The sequence below is a fragment of the Schistocerca cancellata genome, chromosome 4 (assembly GCF_023864275.1).
Source record: "Schistocerca cancellata isolate TAMUIC-IGC-003103 chromosome 4, iqSchCanc2.1, whole genome shotgun sequence".
In the NCBI taxonomy this organism is placed as follows: Eukaryota; Metazoa; Arthropoda; class Insecta; order Orthoptera; family Acrididae; genus Schistocerca; species Schistocerca cancellata.
The window spans coordinates 364,666,143-364,681,952 of NC_064629.1; the positions used below are offsets into that span (position 1 = coordinate 364,666,143).

The 15,810-nt window shown below is 39.0% G+C and overlaps 1 protein-coding gene across 6 annotated transcripts in view; it reads left to right on the forward strand.

Annotated features, from left to right (window-relative positions):
* The window catches only part of LOC126184650 (Bardet-Biedl syndrome 2 protein homolog), a 183,716-nt gene that overhangs the window by 75,492 nt on the left and 92,414 nt on the right, over positions 1 to 15,810 (forward strand). For all 6 annotated transcript variants that reach the window (XR_007536856.1, XR_007536857.1, XM_049927126.1 and 3 more), the window contains one exon: positions 10,394 to 10,582. Coding sequence is in view for 4 of the 6 variants with exons in the window: in XM_049927126.1 (XP_049783083.1) it covers positions 10,394 to 10,582 (189 nt within the window). In the remaining 2 variants the exon portion in view is untranslated. The remainder of the gene's footprint in view (positions 1 to 10,393; positions 10,583 to 15,810) is intronic.

A 15,810-nucleotide genomic window follows, 5' to 3' on the forward strand; every position in this document is an offset into this window, starting at 1 on the left:
TGCTTATGGAGCTCCCTTCATGTTGTTCTCAGGCCGACAGAGTTCATGAGGCTGACATTCGGTTCTGCAGTGACTTTTGCAGCTGTTGTCATTTTATTTTTTGTGACAATCCTATCCAATGACTGTCTGTCATGACTATTCAACACACACTTTTATCCACACTGTGACTTAGTGCGTGATGTTTCTTCACTTCCACTGTATGCAGTATAAATCTTCATTATGGTGCCTCTTGAGAAGCCAAACCTTTTGCCCCTCCCCTGTGGTTACAGAACACCCTTTCATCATACAAGCACCAACAGTTTGCCCATGTTTGAATGCACTGAGCTCCAACATATTTTGCTCACAACCATCCAGGATACTGTTCTGACCATGACTGACACTCACAATGTATTGAGGGCATTGCACAAGCGCCGTTCATGTCAGATAGGACAGCTTGGTTAAAATTTGCATTTATGTTCAAGCATGCATTTCTCACAGTGTTTCCATATCTGTGTGATGTTCTTGCATTTTCTTGGCGATATAACATCTGGTTCTATGGTTCTTCATGTACTGTTAACTTCAGCCTCCTTAGTCTTTTGTGCTGGCTCCTGAAAAATCTTCTGTATCTTAGTTTTTGTTGTTGCCTTTCTTCTGTCTTCAAAATCTTCACCTGTTGTGATTCTTCTTCTATGACAAATTTCAGAATGTGATGTCTTGTTAAGCTGTTGATATGTTATTTCAGCAGTGGTAAAGCAATTGTTTTCTTGAGAGTTCTGTTTCCTTCTAGTATCTATAAATTAATAATGTGTTCTTCATCTCAGTACTGTGTGTCTCATATCTTCTTGAACTTCTCCAATTTCAACTATATGAAAGCTGCTTATCTCTCTTCCAAAATTAATAGATTTTCCACTAATTAACTCTGCACCCACACCCGTCCATCTACATGCTTCAGAGTCCCAAACAAGATTCACTATACTTCAAAACTTCCTGTTCTCTTTTACCCTATTGATTCATTACTCTTAAGAGAAACGTTTACCTGTTACAAAATACAATAAATTTTTCTACTTATAATCAGACATACCATCTTCATCCATCTTAATGCTTTAGAGTCTCCACCTAGACTAGATTCTTTCATTTGTTACTTGTGCATTAACAAAAATGTCAGATATCAAACTTTCCCTGGTGGACCAAAGCATCAGAATACATAGAAGTTACATACAGTTACATTTACAGAATAATATAACAAAATGATAAAAAATTATCATACCTTCTGGTCTAAACAGCAGACATGTATAAAGCTGCTTGATGTCCATTCTAGTACACAATGAGGGAACTAGGCTGCCGATAAGGGCCTTTTAGCCCACCTGTAATCCCAGTCTCTGACAAAGCTGCTGAGCCACACATTTCAAAGCAGATGTCAACTGCTCATTATATGGTGAGCTTCTTAAGATTTTGTCTGTATGATAGGCATATGCATACCCCACTGTTCCTTGTCCACCAAAGAACTAACTATTTAATAGTAGTATGTGGGCAACAAGGTCTCTCAAAATCTGTATTTTCTTAAAAAATTAAGTTGGAAAATAGGTTTCAAGTCTTTCTTTCATAATATTTTAGTCAAATATCTCAATTTCACTGTAGTATACACTGATAGTTCAGTGCAAGTGAACGTCTGCAGCTGTTCAATAATATTCTCAGAATGTCTATTCAGAATTCACCATTATAATTAATTCATTATATACAGTGAGCAACCAGGATGATTATCCAGAAAGTAAGCTTATCTGGGGTTGTAAAATGAGAGACAGCATAGTTATTGAGAACCAGCCTTTTACTAGGACAAATAACATGAGTTGTTGAGCTACTTCTGAACACAGTCACCATTGGAATTTAGTTCCTTGGTGTACTGTGAGATTGACTTTTGTGTTCCTGGATCATTTATCTGCCACCTGGTATAGGAACCAGTATGTAACAGCTGTCTGCACATTTTTTCAACTGAAAATGTTCACTGAACAGGTTTTTCTCAATGTGTGAGAAAGGCCAGAAGGCAGGGGCGCAAGGTGAGCAACACTATATGGAAAAACGAAAACCTCGGAGTGTATAGCATGTGTAAAGTAAAGAGTGAACAACACTTGTAGTAGGGAATGTGACATTTTTTTGGAAGCATGCTACAACATAATTATAGGAACACTAAGAATCTGTTTCTCATCCAACAGTGCAGTGTAGTATTTGGTGATTTACATAGATTCTGCAGGTCTAGCATTAGTTACTAATCGTAGTATTAACACATTTAGTGAAAACTAAATACTCCACAGGTGTGTCTGAGATTTACATTGCCAAAGGTTAAAAAAGTGTGATGTGGAAGGTCTAGTATTAATTTGTACGAGGTGCATTCAAGTTCTAAGCCCTCCGATTTTTTTTCTAATTAACTACTCACCCGAAATCAATGAAACTGGCGTTACTTCTCGACGTAATTGCCCTGCAGACGTACACATTTTTCACAACGCTGACGCCATGATTCCATGGCAGCGGCGAAGGCTTCTTTAGGAGTCTGTTTTGACCACTGGAAAATCGCTGAGGCAATAGCAGCGCGGCTGGTGAATGTGCGGCAACGGAGAGTGTCTTTCATTGTTGGAAAAAGCCAAAAGTCACTAGGAGCCAGGTCAGGTGAGTAGGAAGCATGAGGAATCACTTCAAAGTTGTTATCACGAAGAAACTGTTGCGTAACGTTAGCTCGATGTGCGGGTGCGTTGTCTTGGTGAAACAGTACACGCGCAGCCCTTCCTGGACGTTTTTGTTGCAGTGCAGGAAGGAATTTGTTCTTCAAAACATTTTTGTAGGATGCATCTGTTACCGTAGTGCCCTTTGAAATGCAATGGGTAAGGATTACGCCCTCGCTGTCCCAGAACATGGACACCATCATTTTTTCAGCACTGGCGGTTACCCAAAATTTTTTTGGTGGCGGTGAATCTGTGTGCTTCCATTGAGCTGACTGGCGCTTTGTTTCTGGATTGAAAAATGGCATCCACGTCTCATCCATTGTCACAACCGACGAAAAGAAAGTCCCATTCATGCTGTCGTTGCGTGTCAACATTGCTTGGCAACATGCCACACGGGCAGCCATGTGGTCGTCCGTCAGCATTCGTGGCACCCACCTGGATGACACTTCTCGCATTTTCAGGTCGTCATGCAGGATTGTGTGCACAGAACCCACAGAAATGCCAACTCTGGAGGCGATCTGTTCAACAGTCATTCGGCGATCCCCCAAAACAACTCTCTCCACTTTCTCGATCATGTCGTCAGACCGGCTTGTGGGAGCCCGAGGTTGTTTCGGTTTGTTGTCACACGATGTTCTGCCTTCATTAAACTGTCGCACCCACAAACGCACTTTCAACACATCCATAACTCCATCACCACATGTCTCCTTCAACTGTCGATGAATTTCAATTGGTTTCACACCACGCAAATTCAGAAAACAAATGATTGCATGCTGTTCAAGTAGGGAAAATGTCGCTATTTTAAGTATTTAAAACAGTTCTCATTCTCGCCGCTGGCAGTAAAATTCCATCTTCCATATGTTGCTGCCATCTCTGGGACGTATTGACAATGAACGCAGCCTCATTTTAAAACAATGCGCATGTTTCTATCTCTTTCCAGTCCGGAGAAAAAAAATCGGAGGCCTTAGAACTTGAATGCACCTCGTAAAACAGCTCCTTGGTGCTCATTGTGATGTAGCAAGATAGACTGAGCAGGCAGTTGCTTGCTTGTTATTTAGTTTGTCAGTGAGCTATAACACCTACAAATACTGTGCACTTAGCTATCTGAGGATGCTGATTCTTGTATATCGACATAACATCTTGAATCTTTGTTTTTGAATAATCCGTTGTAAGTTCCATGAATTGGTGCAGTTCTTTTAGCACTCTAGATCAGAGGTAGTCAACTGCTTTTCGACTTCTGCCCACTTTTGTATCTCTTTTAGTAGTATAACAGTCTAACTGCATACAAGTTCCACAGTGATGGTGGAATAGGAAAGTACTTTTATTTAATAACATTTATAAAGCAGCAATATAAAGCATACAATAATAATTACTTACTATACACTTTGCCAAAATTTTATGAAAACCTAATGAAAATGTTTTAGAAACCTACTGGTCACCATGAAAGCTGGAATGCTCACTAATGGGTGTTAGGGACCACACTTACTACCGCTGCTCTAGACTCTCGTTCAGGAGCAGCAGTGTTTGAATTCCAGCTTGCACATTCTGATTTCAGTTTTCTCTTGTTCCCCTAATTTTGTTAAGGCAAAAGACAGTATGATTTCTCTGAAAAGTTGGTGACCAATTTTCCTTCACAACATTGCACTTCTGAGTTTGTGAACCATCTGTAATGACATTGGTATCAGTGGAACGCTAAACCCTAATCTTTCTTTCCTTAGGTCCCTACTGTGTAAGAAGGTGCACTGCATTGCCACTGTTAACCTGTTACTAGAACTTTTAAAGTTGCTTGAAATGCTTATCATCTATGCTCAGTTGCTAGTTGCCAGCTCAGTTTCAGAAAGCACCTACGGGACAAGTGTGCAGTTGATTGGGCTAAAGCAAGATGAGTGTTTGAACAGCACTGATTCTGCCAACCAGATGGTACTTCTGCTAAGTGGACTGAGCAGCAATGTCATGTACTAATTTTTCCTTTTTTACCCTTTAGCATTTCCTCTGAAGTCACAAAACTAGTCACTGATGATGTGCCACGGTTCTTCACAATGTAAAATAATATATCTCTGAAAGTTTATTAAACACAGCATGTGCACCTAACTAAAGAAAAAAGTACAAGGCAAAAACAAATGAAACAAAGTTTCAGTTCTGATTGTTAAGTTTTACCAGTCAGTCACTAACAGTCTGTACATAATGTGGAGATACAGTTCATGGAAACCAGCTGTGGTGAACACCAGTTCCAGAGGTGGTCTGTTGTGGTCCATGTAGCCTATAGGAATGGTGTCATTGACTTTCACATCAGTAGTAGGCCTTCATCAGAGTGGGTCTCCATTCATCAAGTTTGGAGACAGAGGAGTAGACGATGAAACAGACATGTAGATTGAGTTCCCTTGTAGATGTCAGTTTCCTATAACAGAGCAGGCCAACTGAGAACTAAGTGATAAACAGCTCTTTCAAGAGCTGGTCCATGTGAGATGGAGGTGCTACAGGTCTATTTTGATTAGAGTGTTAAATCATCTGAGTGAGATACCAGATTCATTTACCCTTTGGCAAAACCACCTTAAAGTGAGAAAACTGTGTGTAATATAGATACTGCTCTAAGAAGTGCAGAAGAGCAGATTGCACATTGCATTTCATGGTGCTACGAAATTCACCTTGTGACCTTTGTGTTAGGAAAACATGAATCCAGTTGCACAACTGAAGCAATACTCCATAGGCACACAATTTGATTAGAAGTCTCTTGTAAGGAACATTGTCAAAAGCCTGAAATATGGAATGAGTTTAGGATTCCCCGTCAGATAGAATGCATGCTATGGAAGAAATTTCTTGAAGTCATTTAGCTTTGCCCCTCTGATTGTTGTTGTTGTTGTTATTATTATTATTATTATTATTATTATTATTATTAATGTATTTATACATTTTTACCCTTCTGGGTACACCACCTTAGTATGACCTACCTTCCATCTAGCAAAGTCCACACTTCTCCCGTTCTCACTGTCATCCATGGAATGTTTGAGTTCCATTACCATTGGATAGGTATGTTATATGAAGCCTCTTAAATTACAAACATGTTTCTAGTCATGCATCACTAGTCTTTTTTCTGTGAATGAATGGCTATCGTTTCTGCCTACACAACAACCGACAGTAGTTCTCTGCGTTCTCACTACATCAAATAGTTTATTGTTCTTTGCTTATGACACTATTTCCATACTGTGCTTAGACATACAGATGTGTTTATAGTGAGCTTACTCAGTGACAGAAAAATCTATCATTTTATGGAAAACTGTGGCCTGTTTTCATTAATTGTTCCTTGAAGTTCATTTGCAGACAAGAGAATATCTGGACCATAGAAATTTTGAAATTCCTAATTTGTCCCACACAACTGTTGGAATATATCACAGTATCCTTCAAGCAGTTAATCTGTTTCTCACTACATTAGTAAATTACGTGTCATCCAACTTTGTCTGCTCTCCATCATGTCACATAAACACTATACTCTCCTCACTCTCAAGGTCATTAATACCAAGATTGTATAAATGTAATTGTTTGCTGTCATAGGGCTAGGTTAGATGAAAAGAAACTGAAAATAAGTGTTTCCAGAGAAGCTTCATTCTTTGCATTTCTGATGCTTTCTTGATGCCTGTGCCTTTCCATTGCTTCCCTTTGTCCTTCATTTCCATTATGGTTATCAGTTTCATGTTCGTCACTTGTTTGGCAAATGTGTTTCCTTGGAATACGGAAAGATCTCCATTGAAACAATGCGTGTAGATCCATTTTTAATGGGGTGAAATTCTCTTGCAGTGCAAAAACTAAATATGGATTATTTCAGTACAAACCACTGTGATAAAGTTATCCTCTTATCTCGTATTCCACTATACACAAGTTTTAACTTAATTTGAATAGGGTTGAACTATGATAAGTGCACATGGATGCTTGAGTTAAAAAAATGGACCTTGGCCATATTCCAAGTCTTGGAATATGCAGATATGTAAGGGACTGTTTTGTTTTTAAGTACTTTTATTGTCTCCTGAATTACTGTGAAAATCCAAATCATAGTCCTCAATCATAGTGTTCAACACTAAATGGAAATGGCTCATTAAATGATTGTACAAAAAGATTTCACCTCTTAGAAGTACAGCTGGAAGGGGAGTACAGATTCCACAACATAGTCTTCTTTCCCTTGACATAGCTCTGTTTTGCCTACAGGAAGCAATGCAACATAATAAAAAAAGGTCAAAATTTGACATGGTAAACGTAACTAAAGCATCCTTATGCAACATAACATTTATTCAGCAAGTTACAAAATTTTTGAAGTTATTGATTACATTAGGGATTTTATGGTGGAGCGCTCACAGAAGTAGGGGAGCGGATGGTAAGTTGAGTGAGTTAGTTAGTTTGTTAGTTACATGTTCCGTGGATCATTTTGCACAATGTGAAATGAGTCATTTTACATTGACATTACAAATTAATTCATAAATATGGCTACATGCTTAACATTTATCAGATGTGAGCTAGTAATAATTCCTACCCACCGCATTTTATACATTACAATAATAGAAATTCTTCTATGGAATAGGAGTACTTGTCAAGGAGAAACTTTTTCAGTTTGTTTTTAGCTTTTGTGTTGCTGTCTGCCAGTCATTCTATATCACTGGGTAAGCAATCAAAAATTTTTGTTGCAACATTGTGTACCACTATTTGTGGTAAAGACAACCTTATGTGGAGTAATGAATGTCTTTCTTTTTTTTCCTGGTATTGTGATTATGAGGAGTGTTCATTAAGTACTGCAACCCTTTTTTCTGAAAGCAGGTTGGTTTTATTCAGGATTCCAATACACCATATTATTCCCCACTCTTTTGGCTACAAAACCACATTTCTCAACATAATCTCTATTCACCACAATGGCCTTACACCACCTTTCTAGGAGGGCCTGTATGCCCCCATGGAACCACTCTACTGGTTACCGTCAGAGCCAATGTCTTGATGCATCGCTAACTTCCCCATCATCCACTTACTGCTTCTCACAATATGTCACAATATGTATCCTTCATTGGACCAGACAGATGGGAGTCAGAAGATGCGAGATCTGGGCTGTGGGGTGGATGGGGAAGAACAGTCCACTGAAGGTTTGTGAGCTGCTCTTGGGTGCGCAGACTTGTATGAGCCCTTGCATTGTCATAGAGAAGGAGAAGATTGTTTGCATTTTTGTGATGACAAACACGCTGAACCTATTTCTTCTATTTCCTGGTGGTAGCACAATACACGTTTGAGTTGATTGTTGTACCATGAGGGAGCTCGTCAAACAGAATAACCCCTTCAGAGTCCCACAAGAATGTCACCATGACTTTACTGGCTGAGGGTGCAGCTTTGAACTTTTTTCTTCGGAGGAGAGTGGTGTGGCACTGCTCCATGTATTGCCATTTTGTTTCTGGTTCAAAGTTATGAACCCATGTTTCATCGCCTGTGATAATGTATGACCAAAAATTGTCATGATCAGTCTCATAACGTGCTTACAATACTGCACAGATGGTCCTTAGTTGTTCTTTATGGTCTTGTGTTAGGTGGCAAGGAACCCAGTGGCACACATCTGTGAATACCCCCAACTAACCACTACTAACAGGGACATTTGATTGAGCAGTGAGTTGTTTGATTGTGATCCATCAATTACCTTGAATGAGATTGTCCACACATTCCAACATTGTAGGAGTCACAGCTACGTGCAGGTGGCCAGCATGTGGGAGATCAGATGGGTTTATGTGAGTTTGTTGCAGTGATGATAGATGCATTGCCTAATGACTCATCATGCTTTTGTTCATTGCCAGGTCTCCATAGGCATTCTGCAAGTGCCTATAAATATGTCAGTTGCTCTGATTTTTTGTCAAAAGAAGCTCAATGACAGATCTCTGCTTGGGACACACCTCTGTTACAGAGGCCATTTTGAAGTTTATGTATAAGGCTGCCACCTATTGAAACTTCATGAAACTTTTCCACATGTCCCACAAGAAATTCCAAATTTTTTTTATCCAAAAGTGACATAGGGAAAAAATGTGTTACATTACTTATTGAACACTCATCACATGTACATCTTTGTTTCTTTTGATCTTTAGTGGATTGCTTGCAACAAACTTCATGAGGGAACAAATATACTGCGAAGCAGTTGTCAGAATGCCCAACTCTGTAAACAGATGTCTACAATATGATTGTGACTGAACCCCACACATTGTTCTTAGAGCATGTTTTCAAGCAATGAAGACTTTCTTTCTTAAAGATGGGTTGCCCCAGAACATAATGCCATGTTACATTACTGAATAAAAATATGCAAAATATGTCAGCTTATTGTGTTTGCCAAATATTTACAATGAGTCTAAATGCAGATGTGACTGAACTAAGTTGTTTAAGGAGTTCCAAAATCTGCTTTTTCCAGTTTAAATTCTGACTAATGTGGAAGCTAAGAATTTTGAAGTTTACACACCATTTCTTATTTCCTCACCACGTGTTACAGTTGTCATTGATGTAGTACTCTAGATGTGCAGAACTGAATATGTTGTGTCTTTTAAAAACAGAGTGTGAGATCATTCGCAGAGAATTGGTCAATGATACATTAAAACATATGAGTGTCAGCAGCGGACCTAAGATTAAGCTTTGGGGAAACCCACACAATTTCTCCCCATTCAGAATTATGTCCCCAGACTATATTGGTTGAATTGCTAATTACAACTTTCTGCATTCTTTTCCTAGATGTGTCATTATCCATTGGTTGGCTTTACCATCAATCTCATATAACTTAAATTTGTCTAGAAGAATACTGTGATTCACACAGTCAAATGCCTTAAATAGGTTGAAGAAAATACCAACTAGCACTGTTTTATTATTTAATTTTTGTAAAATTTGGTGAGCAAACATGTAAATTGTATAGGAGACATGAGGGCATATGCCTGTTGTTGTTGTTGTTTTTGTTGTTGTTGTTTTGAAGGACAATAACAACAACAAATGTGTAATATTCCTGTCAGTGAAACTGGATATCCATAGTTATTGTCTGTCAGGTAATAAGTGTCGCTATTGCATTGTTCTTTGTGTGCATCATACCCTTTAACGTAAAAATGTGTGGCACATTATATCTCATATCACAGAGAAATTCACAAAAATTTCGAAAGAGGCACATTTCCATACTTGGAACATAATTTTACAGGCAGTGAAACCCAGTCTAGTGTGTTGTTGAAATAGGGGATTAAATGCAAAAACTAGTCAGTCATGTAAAATTGTGATGTAGGACTTCAGACAATTTGAAATGGCAAAGATTTCATTTTGTAAGTGGGCTAAGCCTTTTTGAAAAATTTGTCATCAACCGGAAATGTATATAGCTCTATATGTCTGTCATTTGCAGGATAGGTTGAAAAGTTCGCTTAAATATTTGTTTTTTATGTTACAATGAAATTGTACTTTATGTCACCTGTCCATAGCTGCATATCTCCATAATAAATACAAATAAAGGTAAACATCATTTTCAAACACCAAAGCAGTTACTGTTGCATTTGATTATTAAAGTATTGAAATATGAAATAAGGAGATGGACCTCTGCATACAACAGCTGTTTCCTTCTGTGGAAGAAAAGAATCCTTTAATCTCTCTCAGCATTTGAGTGTTGGTGCTTTGATTATAATCAATAAACTCTGTTCAGAAAATGTGGTGCTGTTACGATATCAAAATTCTAGGTGATGGATGGAGTGTCTGCCATTACAATTGGGAGGCTAGGTCATTGGAAGAATCCTTTGGTCATTGTTGGTGGTAACTGCTCTATTCAGGGATTTGACTATGAAGGTAATGAGCCATTTTGGACAGTCACGGGAGACACAGTCACCTCGCTTGCTTTATTGGACTTTGATGGTGATGGTGACAATGAGGTGAGTGTTCTTTGTTTCTGCCATATCTTTTATCTTTCACAAACTAGCAATAGTTGTTATTTTTTAGCATACAAACAATATAGAAAGTAGTTTTCATTGTTAAATTTAGCCTTGTATGAGTTTGCAGACACAATGTTATATGAGGGTTGCCGAAAAAGTAATGCATTGCATTTTTTTTCTCAACCGGGAACAGTGCTATGAATACAACACATTTTGTATGTATTATTTGAAGTCTCCTGAGTGAGCGTGCCAAGTTTCCATCACGTCTGACAGATAGTGTAGCTGCAGGACAGTTTCAAAACAGCATCTGTAGATGATGTACATTACAAGCAATGTGACATCATTGAATTTCTCACTGCAGATAAAGAAACTGTGGGGAATATTAGCAAACGCTTGTGCAAAGTCTATGGAGCACCTGCTGTCGACAGAAGTATAGTTAGTATAGGGTGAGGTCATCAGAAGGCAGTTCAGCAGAGCTCCATGATTTACAGTGATTGGGGAGACCATCCACGTCTGTTACACCTGACATGTTGCAGCAAGCTGATGTTGTCATTTGCCATTAAAGGATGCCATTCGTGGAACACATTTTGAGGATGACGAGGAGGTGATTCCCATAGTGAAGCACTGGCTCTGCCACCAGGACAAGGATTGTTACTGACAAGGCATACATGCCCTTGTTTCGTGCTGGAGGAAGGCCATAGAACAGGGTGGAGATTATGTGGAAAAATAGGGTGTGTAGATAAAACACCATTCTCTTGTGCGTGTAATTCACATTATGTTCAATAAAGTATTGTTGAAGAAAAAAAATGCAGTGCATTACTTTCTGGGCAACCCTTGTAAATCATAAAATTATGTACATGGTGTCCATAATTAGTTACAGTTTCAAAACGGTGTAGAAAGAAAACCACTTCTTAGAATGATGTCAGATTTAAACAGCATATTATTAATACAGGGCAAACACAAAAAACAAGAGTTTGACCACTAGATGGCATTGTAAGCATCAGTATATTCATACCAACAGATGTGCAGCATGCGGCTGTTCCTCAGTTTGCATCTGAAATGCCTAACATGGCTGTCTCCATGAAGGATTACATGCTGATGGTACAGTTATTTTACAAGAATGGGGACTGTGTGCCAGTAACCCTGCAGTAGTTCCAGATACTCAAGGTATGGAAAAAGCATTGGTACAGTGCCTGCAGAGGATCTTGAGAAAATGATTACAAAATTTGAAAACATAAGGTCTTTTGAAGTATAACGTGACAGAGGGAGGAAGGCATTGATCCAACATCTGTCTAATATGTCGTCACAACGTTGCAGGAGGGGTTGAGTGGTGGTGTGCAAACATGCAGTTCGTGGGGAATTGTCTGAACATTGTGCATGCCTGGGAAGCATGGTGCATAAAATCCTACGAAACGTCCTGCATTGCTAGCCATACAAAATTTCCCACGTTCTGGAGTTGCCTCTTGCTGACCTGCCATCAACAAAAACATTCACTCTGAAATTTCTTGCTCACATGGAAGTGGACAAGAATGACCATGGAATGTTGTGTGGACAGACAAAGTCCATTTCCATGTCAAAGGACATGTCAATACACAGAACTCCAGAATACTGACAACAGAAAATCCACTTGCATATTGACCGCTACCACTTCATTCTGAAAAGATGACTGTGTTGACGGCATTGTTTTGAGAAGATGAGTCTTGATGGTTTTGTTACTTGTACTGTCACTGGTAAATGCTATGAGAGTCTTTTGTGCACCAATGTCATTTCAACCCTTCAAAAGCATGGATGTGTGGGCAGGATCATTTTTGTAAAGGCAGTGATCCTCTGCAAATTGCACAGTCAGTTTTTCTAAAATACTAGAATTATCAGTCGTCATTTTCTTACAGCCTGGCTGTCCAGATCATGTGATCTTAATCTGTGTGACTTTTGGCTGTGGGGTTATATGAAAGATGGGCTCAGTGCTGCAATTAGGAACGTAGCTGAATTGAAGACACACATTGTTGAACACATTCTTAACATGTTTCGAGGAGGTGAGCTGTGCAGATTTTGTTGCCTGTACCATCATTGGTAAATGCTATGAGAGTCTCTTGTGCACCAAAGTCATTTCAACCCTTCAACAGCGTGAATGTGTGTGCAGATCATTTTTACACAAGATGTCAGTCCTCTGCACATTGCACAGTCATCATTTTGAAACTGCTAGAATTATCAGTCATCATTTCCCTACAGCCTGGCCATCCAGATCTCCTGAGATTTTCCTGCATGACTTTTGGCTGTGGTATTATCTGAAAGATGTGCTCAGTGCTGCAATTAGGAATGTAGCTGAATTCAAGGCACACATTGTGTAACGCATTCTGAACATGACCCCGGAGACACTAATCTGTTGTGGGACATGCTGTTTCTCGACTTCAACTTGTGGCAGAAAATAGTGGACAGCATGTTGAACATGTCTTCTGTCAGCCTCACGACAATTAGAAACTGATGTCATTTTGCTTTTTATGCTGTTTGTGGCCTCTGTACACTTACAAGCTGATTTTCTCATCTGACGCGGTCCTACCTGTCCTTGGTGGATGAGATTGTCTTGCCAACAGTGCCATAAATGCTGAGTGCTGTACTTGCGCAGTCATTCACACTGAATAGTATGGATGATGTAATGTGCAACTCAAACCATAGCCATCATATTGCAATCCTCCTGTCATTTATAGCTGACCCCATTTATGTTAAGACGTTTACAGTGCCATCTGTTGGTAAAATTTTTGGTAATTTTTTTCTTCCTTGATGCACCCCCCCCCCCCCACACACACACACAACATTAATATGCTGTTCAAATCTGACATCATTCTGAGTAGTAGTTCTCTTTCTACAGCATTTTCAAACTGGAACTTTAATTATGGACATCCTGTATATGCGATATTTTTGTGCTAGTAAATCATTTCCCTTTATATTCTGTGTATTATGTGCTGTGGTATTGTGTCAGGTTTTGTAAGGGACATTGAGGCTAAAACATAAGTGGACATAGACTATGCACCAGATTCTTGCTTCAGTTGTTGTTCTTGTTGTTGTTATAACTGTGGAAGAAGATATATATGGTGCAACTTATCGATACTGCAAAAATGCAGTGATGAAACATACTTAATTTTGATACCCATCTCATAAAATCTTGTTTATATAATGCTGTTATGTAGAAACATATGCATTAACTCACATTCATATCTGAAAAAGGTATTTCACTTTTGTCACTTTCAGAATAAATACAACATATCTTACTAAACCTTGTGTTGAATGTGAGGGGATTTCTATTTTTATGGATAGTGAATACTGCTGCATTCCTATATAATTTCTCCTTATTGTGCAGATACTGATTGGTACTGTGAGAGTATATCTAAATATTAAAAGATATTTTAAAGTTATAAATTTATGAAAGTTTGTCATACTGTGTAGTGTGTTCAAAAAGTATGTAAGTTATGTCATCCCACATTAAGTCCACTGCACAACAAGAATGGTGTATTGTGAGAAAAAAGTGAATGTTCCAGATTTTTGCAGACACATACTGCTGTGGTACAGGTAACAGGTGTATAGCCATGTGAGAGTTGAATGGTATGGGAAGTGGAAACTTACTCCAAAATGCAATTTCACATCCAGCCATCGTGAAATGGTGCCAAGATTTTGATCAAGATGGCACAAATGTGGTTGATACTGATTGGGGAATCCAGCTCTTGCACCATGTGATCGATCATTTTAACAAGCTGAAAGAATATCTTTGAGCAGGGGTGGGGGGAAGATTTTCCAATGGTGGTGGTGGTGGTGTGGTGGTGGTGGTGGTGGTGGTGGTGAGCACACAACAATACAGCAGTTCTCAAATGGCTCCATGACCCAAGTAGCAGATTTCTATCTCTGAGGTGTAATGTTATGGAACTGTATTTTACATCAGTAGTGCTGCTTCTCTTGAGCATCTACCTTCTAGTTATTATATGGTTTTGTGACATTTTGTTAAATGAAAAGCACGGGATCTTTTCACATTTGTTAGTATCAGTAAAATAGTGACTATTTGCTTCTATTCAATATTTTAGACAGTTCATATATCAGAGGTCAGCAGCTACATTACAAATGTTTTGACTGAGTGGTAACACTTTTACGGTGAACTTTCACTGTCTAATTCTGTCTGACAAACCACATGAAATACAAAATGAGATTTTCACACTGCAGAGGAGTGTGTGATGATATGAAACTTCCTGGCAGATTAAAACTGTGTGCCAGACCGAGACTCAAACTCAGGACCTTTGCCCGCAGAAGAGCTTGTGTGAAGTTTGGAAGTTAGGAGACGAGGTAAGGCAGAATTGAAGCTGTGAGGATGGGTCGTGATTCGTGCTTGGGTACCTCAGTTGGCAGAGCACTTACCAGTGAAAGGCAAAGGTCTCAAGTTCGAGTCTCGGTCTGGCACACAGTTTTAATCCGCCAAGAAGTTTCAATTTGAAATATGTTTTAGTTACAAGATATTTTCAGAAAGTAAGAGTACTAGATTTTTATATATGTATATATATTTTTTAAAAAGTGTATTTGAAAAAATTACAGGATATTGTTGATACACCTGTTGACTATTTTTCCACATAATCACCATCCTGTTCAGTGCATGTGGCCACCTGTGGCACAAGATTCTTTATGCCCACCTTGAAGAATTCTCCTACCAGCTTCTTTCCACACTTCAGAACCTCTTTCTGCTCTTGCTGCGTGGTTGAAAAATTAATTTCACTGATGTGTGCCTTCAGGGAGGTGAAAAGATGGGAATCTAAAGGTGCCACGTTGGGGGAGTGCAGGATGGTGGTTCAAAACATCCCAGCCAAATGAGTCCAAGTCTTGGTGACTAAGGTTGTATGTGAGGCCAGCTGTTGCCATGCATCAAGCACACTACTCATCAGCATTCCCCTCCTTTTGTGTTGAATGCCCCTTTTGAGTTTGTTCAGGTCTCATAATATCGTTGTGCATTATGGTCTCCCTCTGAGGCAAAAATTCAACCAAAATGATGCTTTTTCAGTGCCAAACCACTGCTGAAATGTCATATGGGTAATTTGTGTGAAGCCACTGTAATGACTGTCTTTTTGTGTCAGGCATGTAGTGAGCCACCCATGTTTCATCTCCAGACACAATAGAGCTCAGAAAATTCTCAACCTTCAATTCAAGTCACTCAAGAAACTTGAGGGCGCAACTGATTGGATTTTTCTTGTGTTTCT